This window comes from Eumetopias jubatus, unplaced genomic scaffold (assembly GCF_037043125.1).
Source record: "Eumetopias jubatus isolate StellerSeaLion01/CBP00866 unplaced genomic scaffold, mEumJub1_p1.0 scaffold_5, whole genome shotgun sequence".
Lineage (NCBI taxonomy): Eukaryota > Metazoa > Chordata > Mammalia > Carnivora > Otariidae > Eumetopias > Eumetopias jubatus.
The window spans coordinates 41,219,083-41,236,022 of record NW_028274811.1 but is presented as its reverse complement, the minus strand read 5'-3'; the positions used below and the strand labels follow the sequence as shown (position 1 = coordinate 41,236,022).

At 34.7% G+C, this 16,940-nt stretch overlaps 1 protein-coding gene across 5 annotated transcripts in view; it reads right to left on the bottom strand.

Annotated features, from left to right (window-relative positions):
* Window positions 1-1,173: 1,173 nt before the first annotated feature.
* The window catches only part of DDX4 (DEAD-box helicase 4), a 69,062-nt gene continuing 53,295 nt past the window's right edge, over window positions 1,174-16,940 (bottom strand). For 3 of the 5 annotated variants that reach the window (XM_028119076.1, XM_028119078.1, XM_028119077.1), the window contains 7 exons: window positions 14,339-14,468; window positions 12,705-12,871; window positions 8,298-8,443; window positions 3,453-3,552; window positions 2,411-2,681; window positions 1,945-2,055; window positions 1,174-1,251 (listed from right to left, as the gene is read on the bottom strand). In XM_028119076.1, the coding sequence (XP_027974877.1) occupies window positions 1,174-1,251; window positions 1,945-2,055; window positions 2,411-2,681; window positions 3,453-3,552; window positions 8,298-8,443; window positions 12,705-12,871; window positions 14,339-14,468 (1,003 nt within the window). Of the gene's footprint in view, window positions 1,261-1,944; window positions 2,056-2,410; window positions 2,682-3,452; window positions 3,553-8,297; window positions 8,444-12,704; window positions 12,872-14,338; window positions 14,469-16,940 lie in introns of all 5 variants that reach the window. The other 2 variants (XM_088023637.1, XM_088023638.1) reach the window with 1 other exon arrangement.

The following is a 16,940-nucleotide window of genomic DNA, read 5'->3' as shown; positions in this document are numbered from 1 at the left end:
CAAATTCATGTAACAAGATATACGTTGGGGATAGATTGCTTTGCATTTCTTAAGTTAACAATAACATTAATAATTGACCATTTTTTGTCTAATATTTACATCTCACTTGTTTCATGTCTTAATATTCTGGTTCATTTATTTAATGATTTATTAAGAAGTACTTCTTAAACTTAGTATGTCTAGAATGTAAGATATATACTAGTAAATGAAAAAAGGATTCTCTCATTAATCTTTTTTTGGGGGGGAGAACTTTTCTTTCTTTTATTGTTATGTTAATCAACAATTCTCTCATTAATCTTAAAATATCAAAATATTAATTATGGCAAGAGTGAACAGCATTGTGTTTTGTTGACAGAGTATGAGTTTGAAGAATGATTTTTACCATTACATCTGTGTATTAATGTCTATTATACATAAATATCTAATGTTTTATTTATGTATATTTATGTAATACCTTGTTCACTTCATTGGTTTTACAAGACTCAAAATTTCAAAATATAGGAGAACTATGATATGCCAACAAAGAAAAATTAAAAGTGCTCTTGGAAAACAAAGGGGGAAACATGTTTCAACCTTTATTTTCAAGGAAAGTCTGTATAGAATAAAAACAAACATTTGTTATGTCATTGAGTACAGAGCTCACATTGCATTTAACCATTTTCATCACATATCTAATGATCTAAAACCAAAATCACCTTAAAAGGCTTATGTCTTTCACCGTCTGCTACATGAAAATCATGTTACCATGTTTCAGTGACATACTATTGCTTTAAAGGCTCCTTTTAAGCAAAAAACGAGACTCAGTAATTTCTAAACAAAAGTTTATCATAAATCCTACTGCTTGTTATAGGATCAATAAACACCACACTAAGATTAAGCATTTAGACATGAAACATGTCTAAAACCCCTGAAGAATACAGTAGAAATAAGCAAGACATTTAGAATGCTTTAATCTTTCCAGTTAACACCATTTGTATCAGCAACTGCAATGTTGTAATTTTTAGCATTTCACATAACTAGTCAGTAAGAATATTTTTTAAGGGTGGGAGTAAGAACAGAAGGACAGAAGATACAAGAATGTCAGGTTTCACACTTCTGTTAAAAACTCAAAAATCAAAACTATTTTATTCTCTGCATCAAAACTATACCACAAACTTGAAGGATGTTTTAGCTTTAATCCCATGACTCATCGTCTACTGGACTGGGAGCTTGTGAAGAAGAAAACCCTGCTGTGTTCAAAGTGCTCTTGCCCTGGTAATTCTTTAAAAAGAAAGAAAGAAAATAACATTTAATTTTACATCTCTAAAGTTACATTGCCCAGACTCAGAAAGGGGACTCACCCACCATGTATTCCCCAAATATATAATAAAAAACTTTTTAAACTAAATTTAATCCATTTGAGAAAAATAAAAGGCCCATTATCAACCTGGGAAGTCTAAATTGCACAAAATATTTTAAGAAAAAGCTTTCTTAAACCAGTATTTGGCAAATGGAAAAAGTGAAAGCTCTATACTTCAATAAATAAGCAAAAATATTAATGATTAGTATGCTCGTTTCTGAATAAAAGTGGTGCTGCTTATAAAATGACATATCAAAAAAGACATGCAAATCATTACCTCTAGTATTTTGTCTTACTTAATAATACCATCAGAATTCTAAAAACAAAGAATTCTTATAGAAGGTTCAAAAGAATCCAAATTACAATTTTAAATGCCAGCAAATTTGGGAAAGGAGGATGTTTGAGCATAAACATTGTTAATCCCTCATTTTTAAGACCAAAAATATATACATACATAAAATTTTAAGAAATATTAATCTCCTAGATGTGAAAGAAATGGTTCAGATAATTACTGAATTATTATAGTTACTTCACATTATTAACCACAACATTCACAAAGAGTAATTTCCTGGAAGCCAAGTTCAGAATTTTTCCCCTCAACTAACCTTTCTAGTATCAACTGATGCAAACACATTTCCTCTTGCATTACCACTGAAGCCAGGAACATATGTACTAAAGGCAATTTCTTCCAACCATGCAGGAACATCCTGTTGAGCCTTTAAAAAACACATTAATTTCATATACAACATGCATCAAGTCTCAAAGATTGGAACAGTATACTTATCCTAAATATACATATATATTTAATGTCTACTTTTTTAAGATTTTATTTATTTATTTGACAGAGAAAGATTGTGAGAGAGGAACACAAGCAGGGGTAGTGGGAGAGGGAGAAGCAGGCTTCCTGCTGAGCAGGGAGCCTGATGTGGGGCTCGATCCCAGGACCCTGGGATCATGACCTGAGCCGAAGGCAGACGCTTAACGACTGAGCCACCCAGGTGCCCCTTAATGTCTACTTTCAATGATAAGGTAAGAATACTATCCATTCAGTTTTAAACATTTAAAACTTACATCTGACAGTACTTTCACTAAAGGCTGTGCCAAATGGCTATCTGATTCAGGATCAAAAAAGGAAATAGCTCGGCCAGTATTCCCACAACGACCAGTACGTCCAATTCGATGAACATATTCATCAATGGTAGAAGGAAGATCAAAATTGATAACATGTTGAACATTTTCAATATCCAGCCCCCTGGCAGCTACTGAAGTAGCAACAAGAACTGGGCACTTTCCACAGCGAAAATCTCCAAGAGCTTGCTCTCTCTCTCTCTGTTCTCGGTCACTAAAAATAAAAGCAAGCATGTGTTAAGACAGCGCTTAAGAAAATTATTACAGTGAACCATTAAAGTTCAACATATATATATTTTTAATAATAGTAAAAATAGCAGCATTTAGTATTACTATCTACTTCTTACATACCAGGTATTATACTCATTCTTTTCAAGCCATAATTTCATTTAATTCTCAGAATAATATTTTGAGGGTGGAACAGTTATCCTCATTTGCACACAGAAGGTAACAGGTAGTACAGAGAGCTAAAACACAAACTTAAGTATGACAAACATCAAATCTCACCTATTAACAATCTCTTTCTAGTCTTGACAAATAATATATGACTATTTGATTAGAATATCAAAAAAGTTTTTTTAAATTATAATCTCAGATTTCTGTACATTCATGGATTAATATTTTAGATCCACTAGTAAAGTGCCAATAAAGTTGTGTTAATGACATTTTTATGCAATTCAATAAAAAAATGTCAAGCAAGAGAAAGGTTGGATTCTGAAGGAAAACTTAGACCTAAGGAACAGAGAACCTTAAGCAAGCTCTCTTGAGAAGTTACCATTCCTCATGATGAGGAGTCTAAGACAGACCTTTAATCCCATCACCTAGTTGTTATAAAAACTTAAAATGAAAATAACAGTTTAGATCTTGAAAACTCTGAATCCTAATCCTAGGATTATGTGATGTTAGTTATACACACTGATGTTTCTTAACTGATGGCAAATACAAGTGTCACCTCCCTACTTTGAAATCATATTAATCTACTCACCCATGAATACTTGTTGTTGATATTTTTTCTTGACAAAGAAAAGTAGCAATAAAATCTGCTTTTTTCTTAGTCTCAACAAAAACCATAGTTCTTTCATCACCTATAAGACAATGTAACAGTAATTAATATTCCAACTACAAAATTAGGGAAAGGAAAAAAAGGCAGAGAGGTGTTAGTAGGAAATGGTCTCATCCACCACTGTATTCCCAAGACCAAGACCAGGCCTGATAGGTAATAGAAACTCAAATATTTCCCGAATGAATGAATGTCAAAGTTAAAGAATCAAGGACTATTTTTCTACTTTAGGGACCCAAAAAAAAAAAAAAATTAGCTTACCCACTGCCCTCCCAGTCCAACACCAAGGTAGAGATTCAGGGCAAAATAAATGATATCTACCTGCCAACTCTTAGCAGTTCATTTCAGGACCTTTATTTCCCTCTCTAGTTAAATAAATGCCTTTGCTCCTTACCTCCCAAGATAATTCAATCATTCATTCTGCCTTGATTGCCCTAGGTATTTATAAGGCATCCAACCCAGGGTTGACAAATTCTACAATATTCCATGTTCCAACATTCTCTCTTAAGTCAAACCTCTTTATTCCCAAAGTATCATATATCAAGAAAATTAATAAACTTTATCCTAGGGTCTTAATGAGTCAAAAATACTTATTGGTTAGCTAAAAGTACTTAATGGGTAGAAATTCAAGCATAGGCCAGAGATTTTTTTCACATATTTCCCTATGTTAGAGAGGGAAGAGGATAATTTATAGTAATGGAAAGAAAACTGTATTACTGTTCATAATCTCTCCCCCATCTCCTATTAGTTGGCTTCATTTATTCAACAAACAGTGCCTAAGAAACGCCAGTCACTATTCTAGGTGTTGGAAATACTGCAATAAAATAAAGCCCCTGCTTTCATTGTGAAGAGGCACATAATAAAAATTATGCATTAAGTCCTAAAAAGGAAATAAAAAACCCACAAGGATAAAGAGTCTCAAGAGGGTTACTTCAGATGTACCCTAATTAGATGACATCTGAGTAGAAATAAAACAATATAGTGAACTGAAATAATTGGGGAAGCACGGTAAAAGGCACAGGGAAGGACAAATATAAACACTCTGAGTTATGGGTGTTCCTGATGTGCTAAAAAGAAAAACAAACAAACAAACAGAAAAGAGGCAAGTACAAAGGCCATGAAGCAGAAGTGTGCCTGGTGCATGTAAGGAACAGTAATGAACAATCTGGCTGGAGTTGGATGAGCATGAGAGCAGCAGAACATGAAGACAGAGAGGTAATGGCGGTTAAGTCACATAGTGTCTTGAAGGCCACTGAAAGAAATTTTTTTAAAGATTTTATTCATTTATTTGACAGAGAGATACACAGAGAGATAGGGAACACAAGCAGGGGGAGTGGGAGAGGGAGAAGCAGGCTTCCTGCTGAGCAGGGAACCTGATGCGGGGCTCGATTCCAGGACCCTGAGATCATGACCTGAGCTGAAGGCAGACTCTAACGACTGAGCCACCCAGGCGCCCCTGAAAGAACTTCTTTTGAGAAGGGAAGCCACTGGGTTTTGAGCAAAGAAGTGATAAGATCTGATCTTTGTTTTATCTGAGGAGCTAATATATTTTGATGGTAAAACCAAAATTATTTTGATGGTAGAACCAAAATTATTTTGCTAACAGATAAGATATATGCAGTTAGAGAAAGAAATGAAGGATGACTCCAAGACTTTGTGCCTGAACAACCGGAAAAATGGAACTAACATTAACTGAGATAAGAGATCTGCAAGAAAAAAAGGCTCAGAGGTGGTATTTCATTAAGTCTCAGATCTATTAACCAAGCAGAAAAATCAAAATGGCAACTGATTCCTACAGTTATAAGTCAGTTAAATCTTTCAGACTTAGTCATTTTTATTTAAATTCATTTTATTTAAACATTTCCCCTAAAATTTCTTTGGCATGCCAAATATTCTAAAATAACATATTACCTTTATTTTGCACGCCACAGAAACAACCACACTTCCTTATTAGCATTTTTTATTATGAACCCTCTCATCAAATCTTCTATATTTAACAATTATCAGTAACAAATTAACCATGATCATTAAGTCTTGTTTTCTTTTGATGCTTTCCCAAATACTGTGCTGTAAGCTAGATAGCACAGTTTGTTATCTTCAACAAAGGACAGACTCTCCAAGCCTTGTAGAAAAAAAAAAAACAACAAAAAACCTGTATCAGGCACTTCAAACTATCAATATTTCAAAAGAATAGTCTTGGGTAGAAGGTTCTATGCTGACACTGCTTTAATGACTTTTAGACCATATCACTGGACAAGGAGAATTTCTAGAACTAGTTCAGAAGCAGAAAGAATCATGAAGGCATATTGCCAACAGATGTAATGGAATAATTACATGAAATATCATGGGGACACGGGGACCTTTAGAAGATAGGAGCTCACACAAATTTCTAGGTATTACAGATGTAATTTGACTGAGAGTTTCCCAGACTTAGTTTCCTATCTAAGAAAAGCCTATAGAGGCTTTTAAAAGGTCAATGTCAGATTTCTTACACAAACTTTCAGAAAGAAGTTAATTTTGTGATCTTAGTAATTACGCAGTATTGTCTGGCTCTAGATTTGCAAAGCAAACTCAAAGAGGCCTATGCTGTTAATTAACAATCTTGCTGCATCTATGCAAATAAGCCAAACATGAGACCAACCTTTCTTGTGGCCAAGAATAATCTCTGAGATTGTTGTGATCATGAGAGGATATAGGCTGTCAGGAAAAACTGTGAAAGACTTTGAAATAAGCAAAAAAAATTACTGTCTGGAACACGTTTCATGGTTATGCGTCTTTTACTCTTTTTTTCTATTATACCTCTATTGCAACTGATAGCAATGCAAGTGATTCTTATCTATAAAAATATAAATGAAGTTTTCTCCTCAGGAGCAGCTGATTATTGCTTTGTGGATATTGACCAATTTCACACTTATGTGTAAATTTATTTGAGCCTTTCTAATAGCCTCCACATACATGTGTTCTTTGAATTCTTCGAACTGGCTGTAACATCTTACTAGTTCTCCTATTAACTAGCTCAATAAAATCTTTGATACATGTTCAATTAAAATTAATTTATGAAAAAGGCAGTTGGTTATACTACTATAAAATAATGATACCTATACATTTTAAAGGTGCAGAGGATAGGCTAGAAGATTTAAGAGTAGAAAAAAAGATTATATTAACAAAATATATAAAATTTGAGGATATACTGAATTCCATGCAGATTTTTTAAAATATACATACATACACTCATACACACATACATAAATTGCAAGAACAATGAACTCTAAGGTACAAAACATTTAACAGTTTAAATAATACAGAAGTATACCGATAGTGCTCATACACTGACCTCAAAGGTTTCTCAAAGGCAAAACAGCACTTCTGAAAAATTCTCATTAGGATTATTCTTAAAATAATCTTTATTTCACCAATTCACAGATAAAAATATCTTAAGGTTATTACACTAGAAATGTGCTCTAACTTCAACAAAACTACATACTGATCATCTCTTCCACATATGGAACTTCAATTAATACCAGGCAAGTCACTTGACCTCTCTGTATTTCAGTGTCCTCAATGTTAAAATGTGGGTAGCAAAACCTACCTCAGAAAGTTGTTTTGAGAATTCAATGAGTTAACACATGTAAAACAATGAGAACAGTATGTGGCCCATAGAAGTCATTATTTTAATTTTATAGGCCATATATGCAGTATATTATGAAACATCAGATGAAGCAAACCAATAATATTCCTCAAACTCAAGATGAATATTTGGTTTTAAAAAGTTTTTTTTTTTTTTTAATAAGGCTCAGCAAAAACTGAAGACTACAAGCCTATAAAAGTGCTTTCGAGGGGTGCCTGGGTGGCTCAGTCAGTTGGGCATCTGCCTTCAGCTCAGGTCATGATCCCAGGTTCCTGGGATCAAGCCCTGCATCGGGCTCCCTGCTCAGTGGGGAGTCTGCTTCTCCCTCTGCCTCTCCCCCTGCTTGTGCTGTCAAATAAATAAATCTTTAAAGATAATAAATAAATAAAAGTGCTTTCTAAATCAACTTCCTTTTTTCCCCCCTCATTGATGGAAATTAGATGGTGTCCTGCCCTCTCTTCTCATTCCCCCATCCCAACAGTGACATTCAAATTGAAACAATTACTAAAATGAAGGAGGGAAGGGGGAATGTACAGCATGTAAGTACACTTAGCTGGTGATATTGAAAAGTTCTATTTCCAGGCACAAACTAAGTCTATCTCAATCAAACAAAGAAATACGACCTTCTATAAAAATCAGTGGGGTTTTTTTTGGGGGGGGGTGAGAAATTTCTCATCAGTATTGTGAAGAAACAGAACTAGATCTTTAAAGTCCCCGTCAGCTCTAAAATTCTCTGAATCTATGATTATGGGAAGTCTTGGTAAGCAAAAACTGGGAACTAAAAACAAAGAATTCACTTTTGGTGGAGTAAACACAGTTTGATGTAAAGATATGTTAGTAGGCCTTTTTACTTCTTAAAACAAAATATACATATATTTCTACTGGAATAGTTTTTAGTCAAATGCTGTTTAAGTCTCAAATCCTTCCTATTTTTAATCTTTATGAAGAAAGGACTATACTGCTACATAATTTACACAGGAAATTGAATCATAAAACCTTTTAAAGAAAGCTTCAGAGAAAAAGCAATAAAAACCCACTTATTTAAAAGCTCATGCCAACAATTTTTAGAGTAATTTTTAAAAATTAGTCATTTTTTAAAAATCAAAATCATGAGAAAAAATAATTATATCAACGTAAGATACCTATGTTTCGTAGAATCTCAACAAGTTTTTCTCTTTTGGAGTACTGGCCAACTTGGAGAATGGTCTGCTGAACATCTCTACATGCTCCACCCACTTGTCCAACAGCAACAAACAAATAATTCGACTTTAAAAACTCCCCAGCCAACCTTAAAAGACAAAAGATTATTCCTTAACTTATCCTCTTCCATTAATACTCGTAATATGCACTGAATTTCTGCAAGTGTTACTTCAATATTGGATTGTAACAACTAAATTAGGTAAATAACTTATGTCATCCAAGGACTAATTCCAAAGATCAGTATCAAATGTTAAGATTTTGTTAAATACTCAACAACTGTTAGTGAAAAAATTTGTGTGAAATTATGGATACAATAATTTCAAGTGGATGTGGTGGCCATGTAAAACTATATAAAATGTTGTTATAATAAAAATTATGCTTAAATATCAGACTACAACAAACAGGACTTTTTGTTAAAAGCTGAAATGCAAGCCTAGGGCAATAATTCTGTTCTTCACAAATGCTTTTACGTATATTATTGCTAGGAGTTATTTTCTGATAACATTATTTGTTAAATTACTATACTTTGAACAATTATGAGCAAACCAGATCTTAGGTCAGTGCTTTTCATGCCATAACACATATAAAAATGATATTATTTATAAAGTACAACTGAGCAAAAAAAATCAGACAAGAGGTGAAGGGCCTAGGGGCTGGGGCTCACCCCACAGGTTGAGGGTATCAGCATGTTGACACACACATAACTCACTGACAGCACACAATTAATAAGGTCTGCTTTAGATCATCCAGAAACACAGGGAAGGAGAGAAAGGGAACTGCCAAAGAGCTGAGTGTTCTAGGATTAAGGAGAAGGTCCATATCTATCGTCAGTCCTCCTTTCTCCCAGTTAGCAGTCCCTTACTTTCTAGCTGCCTCCTAAAATATCATGAAAATAGTTCAAACTCAGCATTTCCAGAACTTTAATAAATCACTGCTGCTTCTTTCTCCTTACCTGCTCTTACAATAAAAGAAAAAGAAAAGCTTCTTTTTGATATCCCTCCTTCTAGAGTCAAGCACCCTCCCAACCACAAATTTCAAAATCATCTGGAATTCTTTATTATCCATCATCCTTTTCATTCACTAAAACATTTAGTGAGTGTCTGTGTCAGGCACACATGGTGCAAGGTACTGGGAGTACAAGAATGGATATGATGTTCTCTGCCACTGAGATGCTCACATCAGCAAGATAAACATAGTTATATAATAAATAATTACTATATTTTAAGTATTTAACATTTTAATATTTGTATAATCACATTAAGCATTTTAATATTTAATATATTTTAATATAATATTCTAGTTTTAATAATTCACATCTACTGAACACTTCCTATATTCCCAAAAATGTGCAAAGTGTTTAAAACAGTTTCACAAATACAATGGCAGGAAACAGATGAAATGATGTGTATTTGGAAGAGCTTCCCAGTATGAAGCTGGATCTAAGCAGCAACAAGCAAGAAAGTAGAACAGTGGTGATTAGGGAAAAGCATTCTGAGCAAAGAGAAAGAAGAAACAAGAACAGATAATGAGGAGAGACAGAATTTGGCCTGCTCAGCCAATAGGAAATAGTTTTAACAGACAAGAAATACATGATTCCAAGTAATAAAGTAGGAGGGGAAGCAAAGATTACAACATGTGTCGAGTTTGAAAATGGTTAGTTTCTGGAGATGGGAAGACCTGGGAGGGTTTATTCTGAATAAATGTCTAAAAAAGCCCAGACTTTACTTTGGAATCATTACTAACACAAAATTGAGATTAGAGTCCGGGGAAACAGGTTAGAAAGCCACTAACAAATGAGTAGAAGGAAAAGTGAAAAGGACTTAAATTAAGGTAGGAAACAGAGAAGAAACTAACAGATTTGAAATATTCTAGAGATAACTACTAAAATGAGTATTTTTGAAGGGAGAAAGTTAAAGCAATATGAGGGAGGAATCAACAGGATTCAAAGGATTTTGGCTTAGAAAGACCATGCTGCCAATAAGGAAAACTGGATAGGAAAGAGGGTATTGAAGAACAGCTTCCATTTTGGATATAATGGACATTAGTTACTAGTAATTAATCTAAGCAGAAAATATTCTTTTTTTTAAAGATTTTATTTATTTGAGAGAGAGAGCATGAGCAGGGAGCAGGGATAGAGGGAGAGGGAGTAGCAGATTCCCTGCTGAGCCGAGCAGGGAGCCCAATGTGGAGCTGGATCCCAGGACCCTGAGATCATGACCTAATCCGAAGGCAGACACTTAACCAACTGAGCCACCAAGGCGCCCTGAAGAAGATGCCCTTAAAGAGTTAAAACCTTAAGTTTGGTGCTCAGGAAAGAGATTAGGGATAGAGATAATAAATCTGGGACAGTTATAGAAAAAAAACATAAGCCACAGAAATGGATGCTGCAATGGTTTAGTGACATGTGCAATGATCAAAGTGTACTTCCAACACAGCAATGGGCAACTTGTAACATTTGAAAGCAGAGAGTGAAGCAAGCAAGGAGTCTTCAGTAACTTAAGACTGTAAGCAACTCAAGGTCAGGGCTTCTATTTTGTTTACCATATATCCCCAGGACTTATAATCAAATATGGCTCATAAAAAGCACTCAACAAATACTAGTGATGAGAGTACACATTAGTCATTTTGACTGGCCAATATCCAAATACCTTCCTATTTCAGGGTGAATCAAAAAACAGAGAGGCAACAGAATATTACCTGCTATTTAGGTAGATAATTACCTACCCACTATTAATTGCCAAAGATGAAGAGGGAAATGCAGATACCAATTTTCAAATTTAAGACACCATTTAATATAAGAAACTATTATTTTATATACTAAGAAAGAAATCCTAACTGACCAAATGCTTTATTATTTAGACATTTTCCCCAATAAAGAGCTCTTTTTAACCTTACAGAGAGAATTTTTAAATCCTCTCTTAAGTAAACCAAATCGATAGCCAGCCCATCAGATGACTTGTGAAGTGTCTGATCCCATGTAACACTCTATCAGACAGGGAGACCCACTTTACAGCAAAAGAAGTAATGGAGCAGGCCCATAACCATAAGGTCTATAGATCATATCATACCACTGAGTAAGGAAAGGGTTAAGGTATAGGCAGGGAAAGATAGGGAGCCCCTGGCTAGGCTCTGAGACTATTCCTGGCGGGCAGAAGCACTAAAACAGAGTGAACAAGGTATAAGGAAACAGACCACCTGGCCTTGGATGTTAGGGAGTATTCTTCTTTGGTGGCTACAGTGTATCACAGAAAATGACCAAGCCTCAAAGAATTAAGTCATTAAGGGGGTTATCAATAGTCCTTGCTCAAACCAAGATGACACAAGAATCTGAAGGACACAAGCTTCACAGTCAGTTCTCAATAAAAGACTGCCACTAAAAGCCCTCAGTAGCAACCCATTTGGGACCCCTCTCACTCTAGAGAGCTTTCTCTGTATCCTTACTTAATAAAACCCTATTACTTTACTCCCTCCTTTGTCCACGAGATTCATTCTTGGACACTGTGAGACAAGAACCTAGCTCTCCCGCTTCACCACAACACTCAGAAGCTGTCAGCCTGACAGAAAGTGGAACATCCACTTAAAGAACAGCTCACAGGCCAGCTTGGAAGTGTTTCTTTACAAGATAGCACATCATTCAACAGGGCACAGTAACTTTCAATCAGAAATCTTTATATGGTGCATTCAGTCTGAGAGCCAAGCAGTACAAAGCAAGAGTGGCCCCTTTACCATCACTCCCAGTGACCCACATAGGAAATCTGTGTTTCCCATTCCCCTTAAGCTATAGATTCTGCAGGTTTGGAGGTCTTGGTTCCCAAAGAGCAAAAAGTTCTGCCAGAGTCAACAGGAGGAGTCTTACTGAATTACAAGCTAAAGCTGCTTTCTGGTCACTTCAGGTGCCTTGTGGCCAAGGGAGCAGCAAGCAGGAAGAAGAGTCACAATTCTAGAAGGGATGTGTCTTCCTAATCTCAGAATTCACCAAGCCATATAGTATATATAGTAAGATATTCAATACATGTCAACAATTGGTTACATGAATTTTCTAAGAAAGGCCCAATTTTCCCAAGCTCTATAATTCTGGTTTGAAGAGAAGACATAAATATAAAAATAACTTCATTTAGTAAGCACTTATTAAATCCTAGCTAGGTCCTGTGACCCTAATGCAAAGCCAGGGATAAAGGCAAGAAACAATGAGATGAAAAATACAGTAAACTTTTTAGGAATACATCCACTTCTATGTTGAAATCTTCACATTAAAAAAAACCCTCAAAAATAATATATTCGCATTGCTTTTCCTTTCATAAAAGCATTTATGTACAAAACAATTATTTTTAAGAAGAAAAAAAAGTTACCTTTGAATTTCTTCTGGAAAAGTTGCACTAAACATAAGGGTTTGACGCTGTTCCTTTGATGGCATTCCAGGGCAGGAAATTAACTTCTTCATTTCTGGTCCAAAACCCATATCCAGCATGCGATCAGCTTCATCCAAAACTAAATATTTGACTTGTTTGAGACCAATCTTTAAGAATATTTTCAAGAGTTAGAGTAGAAAATGAATATTAATCAATATATTAAACTAAAATGCTCCTCACAATTCCAACTACTAATTAATTCTTAAGCATGAAGATTAGAAATCAATGCATAAAATAATGAGAATTGTTATGCTTAGATAACACTAGTACTGTTTAAATATTGATGAACAATTCTTGATCTTTACTAACATGTTAGCCACTAGCCACATATAGCTATATTAAGTAGTTGAACCACAGCTACTATGCCTAAAGAACGGAATTTTTTATATCATTTTTAAATTTGTACAGCCACATGTGACTACTGACTACCATATTGGACTACACAGATTAGATCTTATTATCTGATAAAATCAGACTTTTTAATGTAAGGAAAAATTTCCTAACAGCATGACATATTCAAATGTCTTATAAGTGTTAAATTTAGCTCTAACACTTTAAACTCTTAATAAATCTGCCATTCTCTAATCACTTGGGAACAACTGAGAAACTTCTGTCACCTTTGCATGAATACTTATTACTTACTATAAGGAGAAGCAGACATTTTCAAGGAAAACAAATGAATTTGGTACAACCATGTAAGTGGTTTAGTGAGAAATCAAGGTGGATTTCTCTGGATAGTCTGAATAAGTATCCAAAGAAAACTACCTTTATAAAGAAAGACCATGTTTTGAGTAATTCCTTCAGAGAAGAGTCTAAAAAAAGCAAATGAGGTTCATCAAAGTGAACTTAAAGCACTGATTTACTGATGTGATGTGTTATGTGAATACCTAAAATAAGTACATAAACCTAAATGTCTTTTTAAAGATTCAGAAATTTAACAATCATCCCTGTGCTTAAAGAGACAAATGCTAATAACCAGGCTTTCTTTCAGGAAGAAAAGATGTCATCACGACTTACATGAAACTAGATAGAAGCATTTACTCCATTTCTCCCGGTGTAGTGGAATATGGGATACAGACTTGAGTCAGATCCAGATTCTAACCCTAGCTCTATCACTAGAGCTAAGTGAGGGATTTTAAATAAATTACATAATTTCATTGTCTTCTCAAATACAAACTAGGAAATACTATTTATCTACTCTTGGAATTATTTTACTAATTACGTAAGACCGCATTCAAAAAATGCACTCCTGGGTGGCACAGTCAGTTAAGTGTCCAACTCTTGGTTTTGGCTCAGGTTATGATTTCAGAATTGTGAGACTGAGCCCTGTGCTCAGCGTAGAGTCTGCTTAAGACTGTCTTTCCCTCTCCCTCTACCCCTTCCACCCCATGCTCACGCTCTCTCTAAAATAAATAAATAAATCTTTAAAAAAAGAATGCATTCAGAGAATCTTATGGGGGCCTAACATATATGGTGCTCTAATAAACCCCTATCTCTTTGCATCATTCTTTCCCTTTCCCATTCAAAAAAAATTATTAATCAATCCACAATTTTATTACCTATCTAGGGCCTACCTTTTCTTTACCTATGATATCCATCAGTCTCCCAGGAGTAGCACATAATATATTACAGCCTTGTACTATTTGTCGAATTGAATGCCCCAACTGGGTTCCCCCATATATAACAACAGCTCTTACACAGGTCCTATTAACAAGAAAAATGCACGTTATTTTCTAGTTATGTGAATAGCATACATTTGTTTCTAACAAGATATAAAAAGAAATCCATAAAGAAAAAAACCTAACACATTCAACTACCTGAAAAAATTTAAATTCTTCCTAGGAAGAAGCTGAAAAGCAAATGACAAATGACGAAAAAAAAAACCCTGCAATCTATCCAATAAAGGGCTCTTCAAAAACAATAGTAAATACAAATACCACCTCATAAAAATTGGCCAAAAACATGAACAAGTGGTTCATAAAAAATATAAATGGCTTTTAAACATTTTTTTAAGGTCAACATTAAAAATGAAGACAAATGAAGACTAACACATTTTTCCTTAAGTGTAATAATACCACATTAGCCATGGTGTGGGCAAATTGGCACTCAAAAGGATAAACTTTCACAATTTTAATCTCTTTCACAATTTTAATCTCTCTTAAAATTTAAAAACTTTTCTCTTGTCCCAATAAATTCACATGTACGAATTTACCCTTCAGTTATGCCCTCACAAATGGGGAAAGATGACTTTACAGTAATATTCACTGCCAGCTTTATTTTTAGTATCAAAAGACTGAAAACTAAGTAACAGTAGAAAAGTTCTAACTATAGTCCAGTCATCCAAAGGGATACTGTGCATTCAAAAAAGAAAAGGGGTATAATACATTCCAGATTAAGCATTATCTCCAACATTTACCATTAAAAAAATAGAGTGACAACAGCTTAGTATGCTACCATTTGCTTAGAGGAGGATTAAAGTGCATACATGTGCACCAGTTATTTCTATACTAATTCATACAAAACTATTATGAGTAGGTGGCTCTATAAAGAGGAGAATTAAGTAAGTGGGCGGAGGTGAAGAGAACAGGACAATTTTATGGGTTTTTTTTTTTCAAGTTTATTTATTTATTTAAGTAATCTCTACACCCAACTTGAGGCTCAAACTCATGACCCTGAGATAAGAGTTGCATGCTTGGGTCTCCTGGGTGGCTCAGTCAGTTAAGTGCCCGACCCATAATTTTGGCTCAGGTCATGATCTCATGGGTTGTGGAATCAAGCCCTGCATCAGGCTCATACTGCTTGAGATTTCTCTCTCTCAAGTAAATAAATCTTTAACAACAACAACAACAAAAAATGTTGCATGCTCTACTGAATGAACCAGCCAGGCACCCAAAAACTTTATTAAATAAACTCATTACTTTAAACAGATTCTTTGCTTTCTCCTATTGCTAGGCCTAAATAAGGTAATACATAAAAAGTACTTATAACTTAGTAAATGCTAAGGATTCAGTAATTTAGTTATTACCGTTATTATTCTAAGTGTACCATAACTTAACCAGTCCTTGAATGACAGACATTTAAATACTTTTGTCTTCTGCCACAACGTTACAACAAATTTCCATGTACAAATATTCATTTTGTACATACATGTTATCTGAATTTACCATGCAAATGTTTTTGTTTTTAAGAGAGAAAATATGTGTTATTTTTTACTTGACTTAAAAGCCTAAAGGCAACATAGTACACTGGCCTAAGCAATATATATCCACTTTTTCAAAAAAAAATCTGTTAAGCTTGACATTAGATTTTTTAATAACTTTAGTTTTTTCTTCTCGTTTTAAAATAAACTGACTCAGGGGCACCTGGGTGGCTCAGTTGGTTGAACATCTGACCCTTGATCTCAGCTCAGGTCTTGATCTCAAGGTCTTGAGTTCAAGCCCCACTCTGGGCTCCATGCCCAGCGTGGAGCCTACGTAAAAAAATAAAATGAACTGATTCACAGAAAATAAAATGTTAATAATTTCTACATAGAAAGCTCTAAAAAAAAAAAAACTGCAAAAACAACACTAAGATCCTATCAGATAAAGTGATAAATAACAATGTTTAATTAACAAAGGAAAATTTATTAAGCATTCCAAAAGTAGTTTAACCTCTTAATAAATAAATGAAAAAAGTGAAGCTACCTGTGGTGGTTATACACAAAATTCTTCCATATTCCTTCCTTTCTTCAAATATAGATCCTAACTCTCTTTCCCCTTAAGTGTGTGCAAGGCTGGCTTCATACGTGTGCAACCTGTGCAGTCACATAGGGTCCCAGGGTAAGAAGAGCTCTTAGCTTGGTTTAATGCTCTGCGACACACTGTCTTAAAATTCATTAATAATTTTTGAACAAAGGACCCTGTGTTTTCATTTTGCACTGGTTCCAGCAAATGACATAGTTAGTTCTGAGTATGGGGTAGATTTAGTAACCTGCTGAGTAATGAACACAATATGGCAGAAGTGACAGACTGTTTTTAAAAGAGCCACTGTAGCTTCCTCCTTGCTCTTTCTCATTCATCACTCTAAGCAGGCCAGATGTCACTTCCTAAGAACAACCAAGGATCCTTACAGGAGCAGTACAGTCAAGCCTTCAGATGACTACAATTGTTAGCTGGTATCTTGTCTGCAGTCTTATAA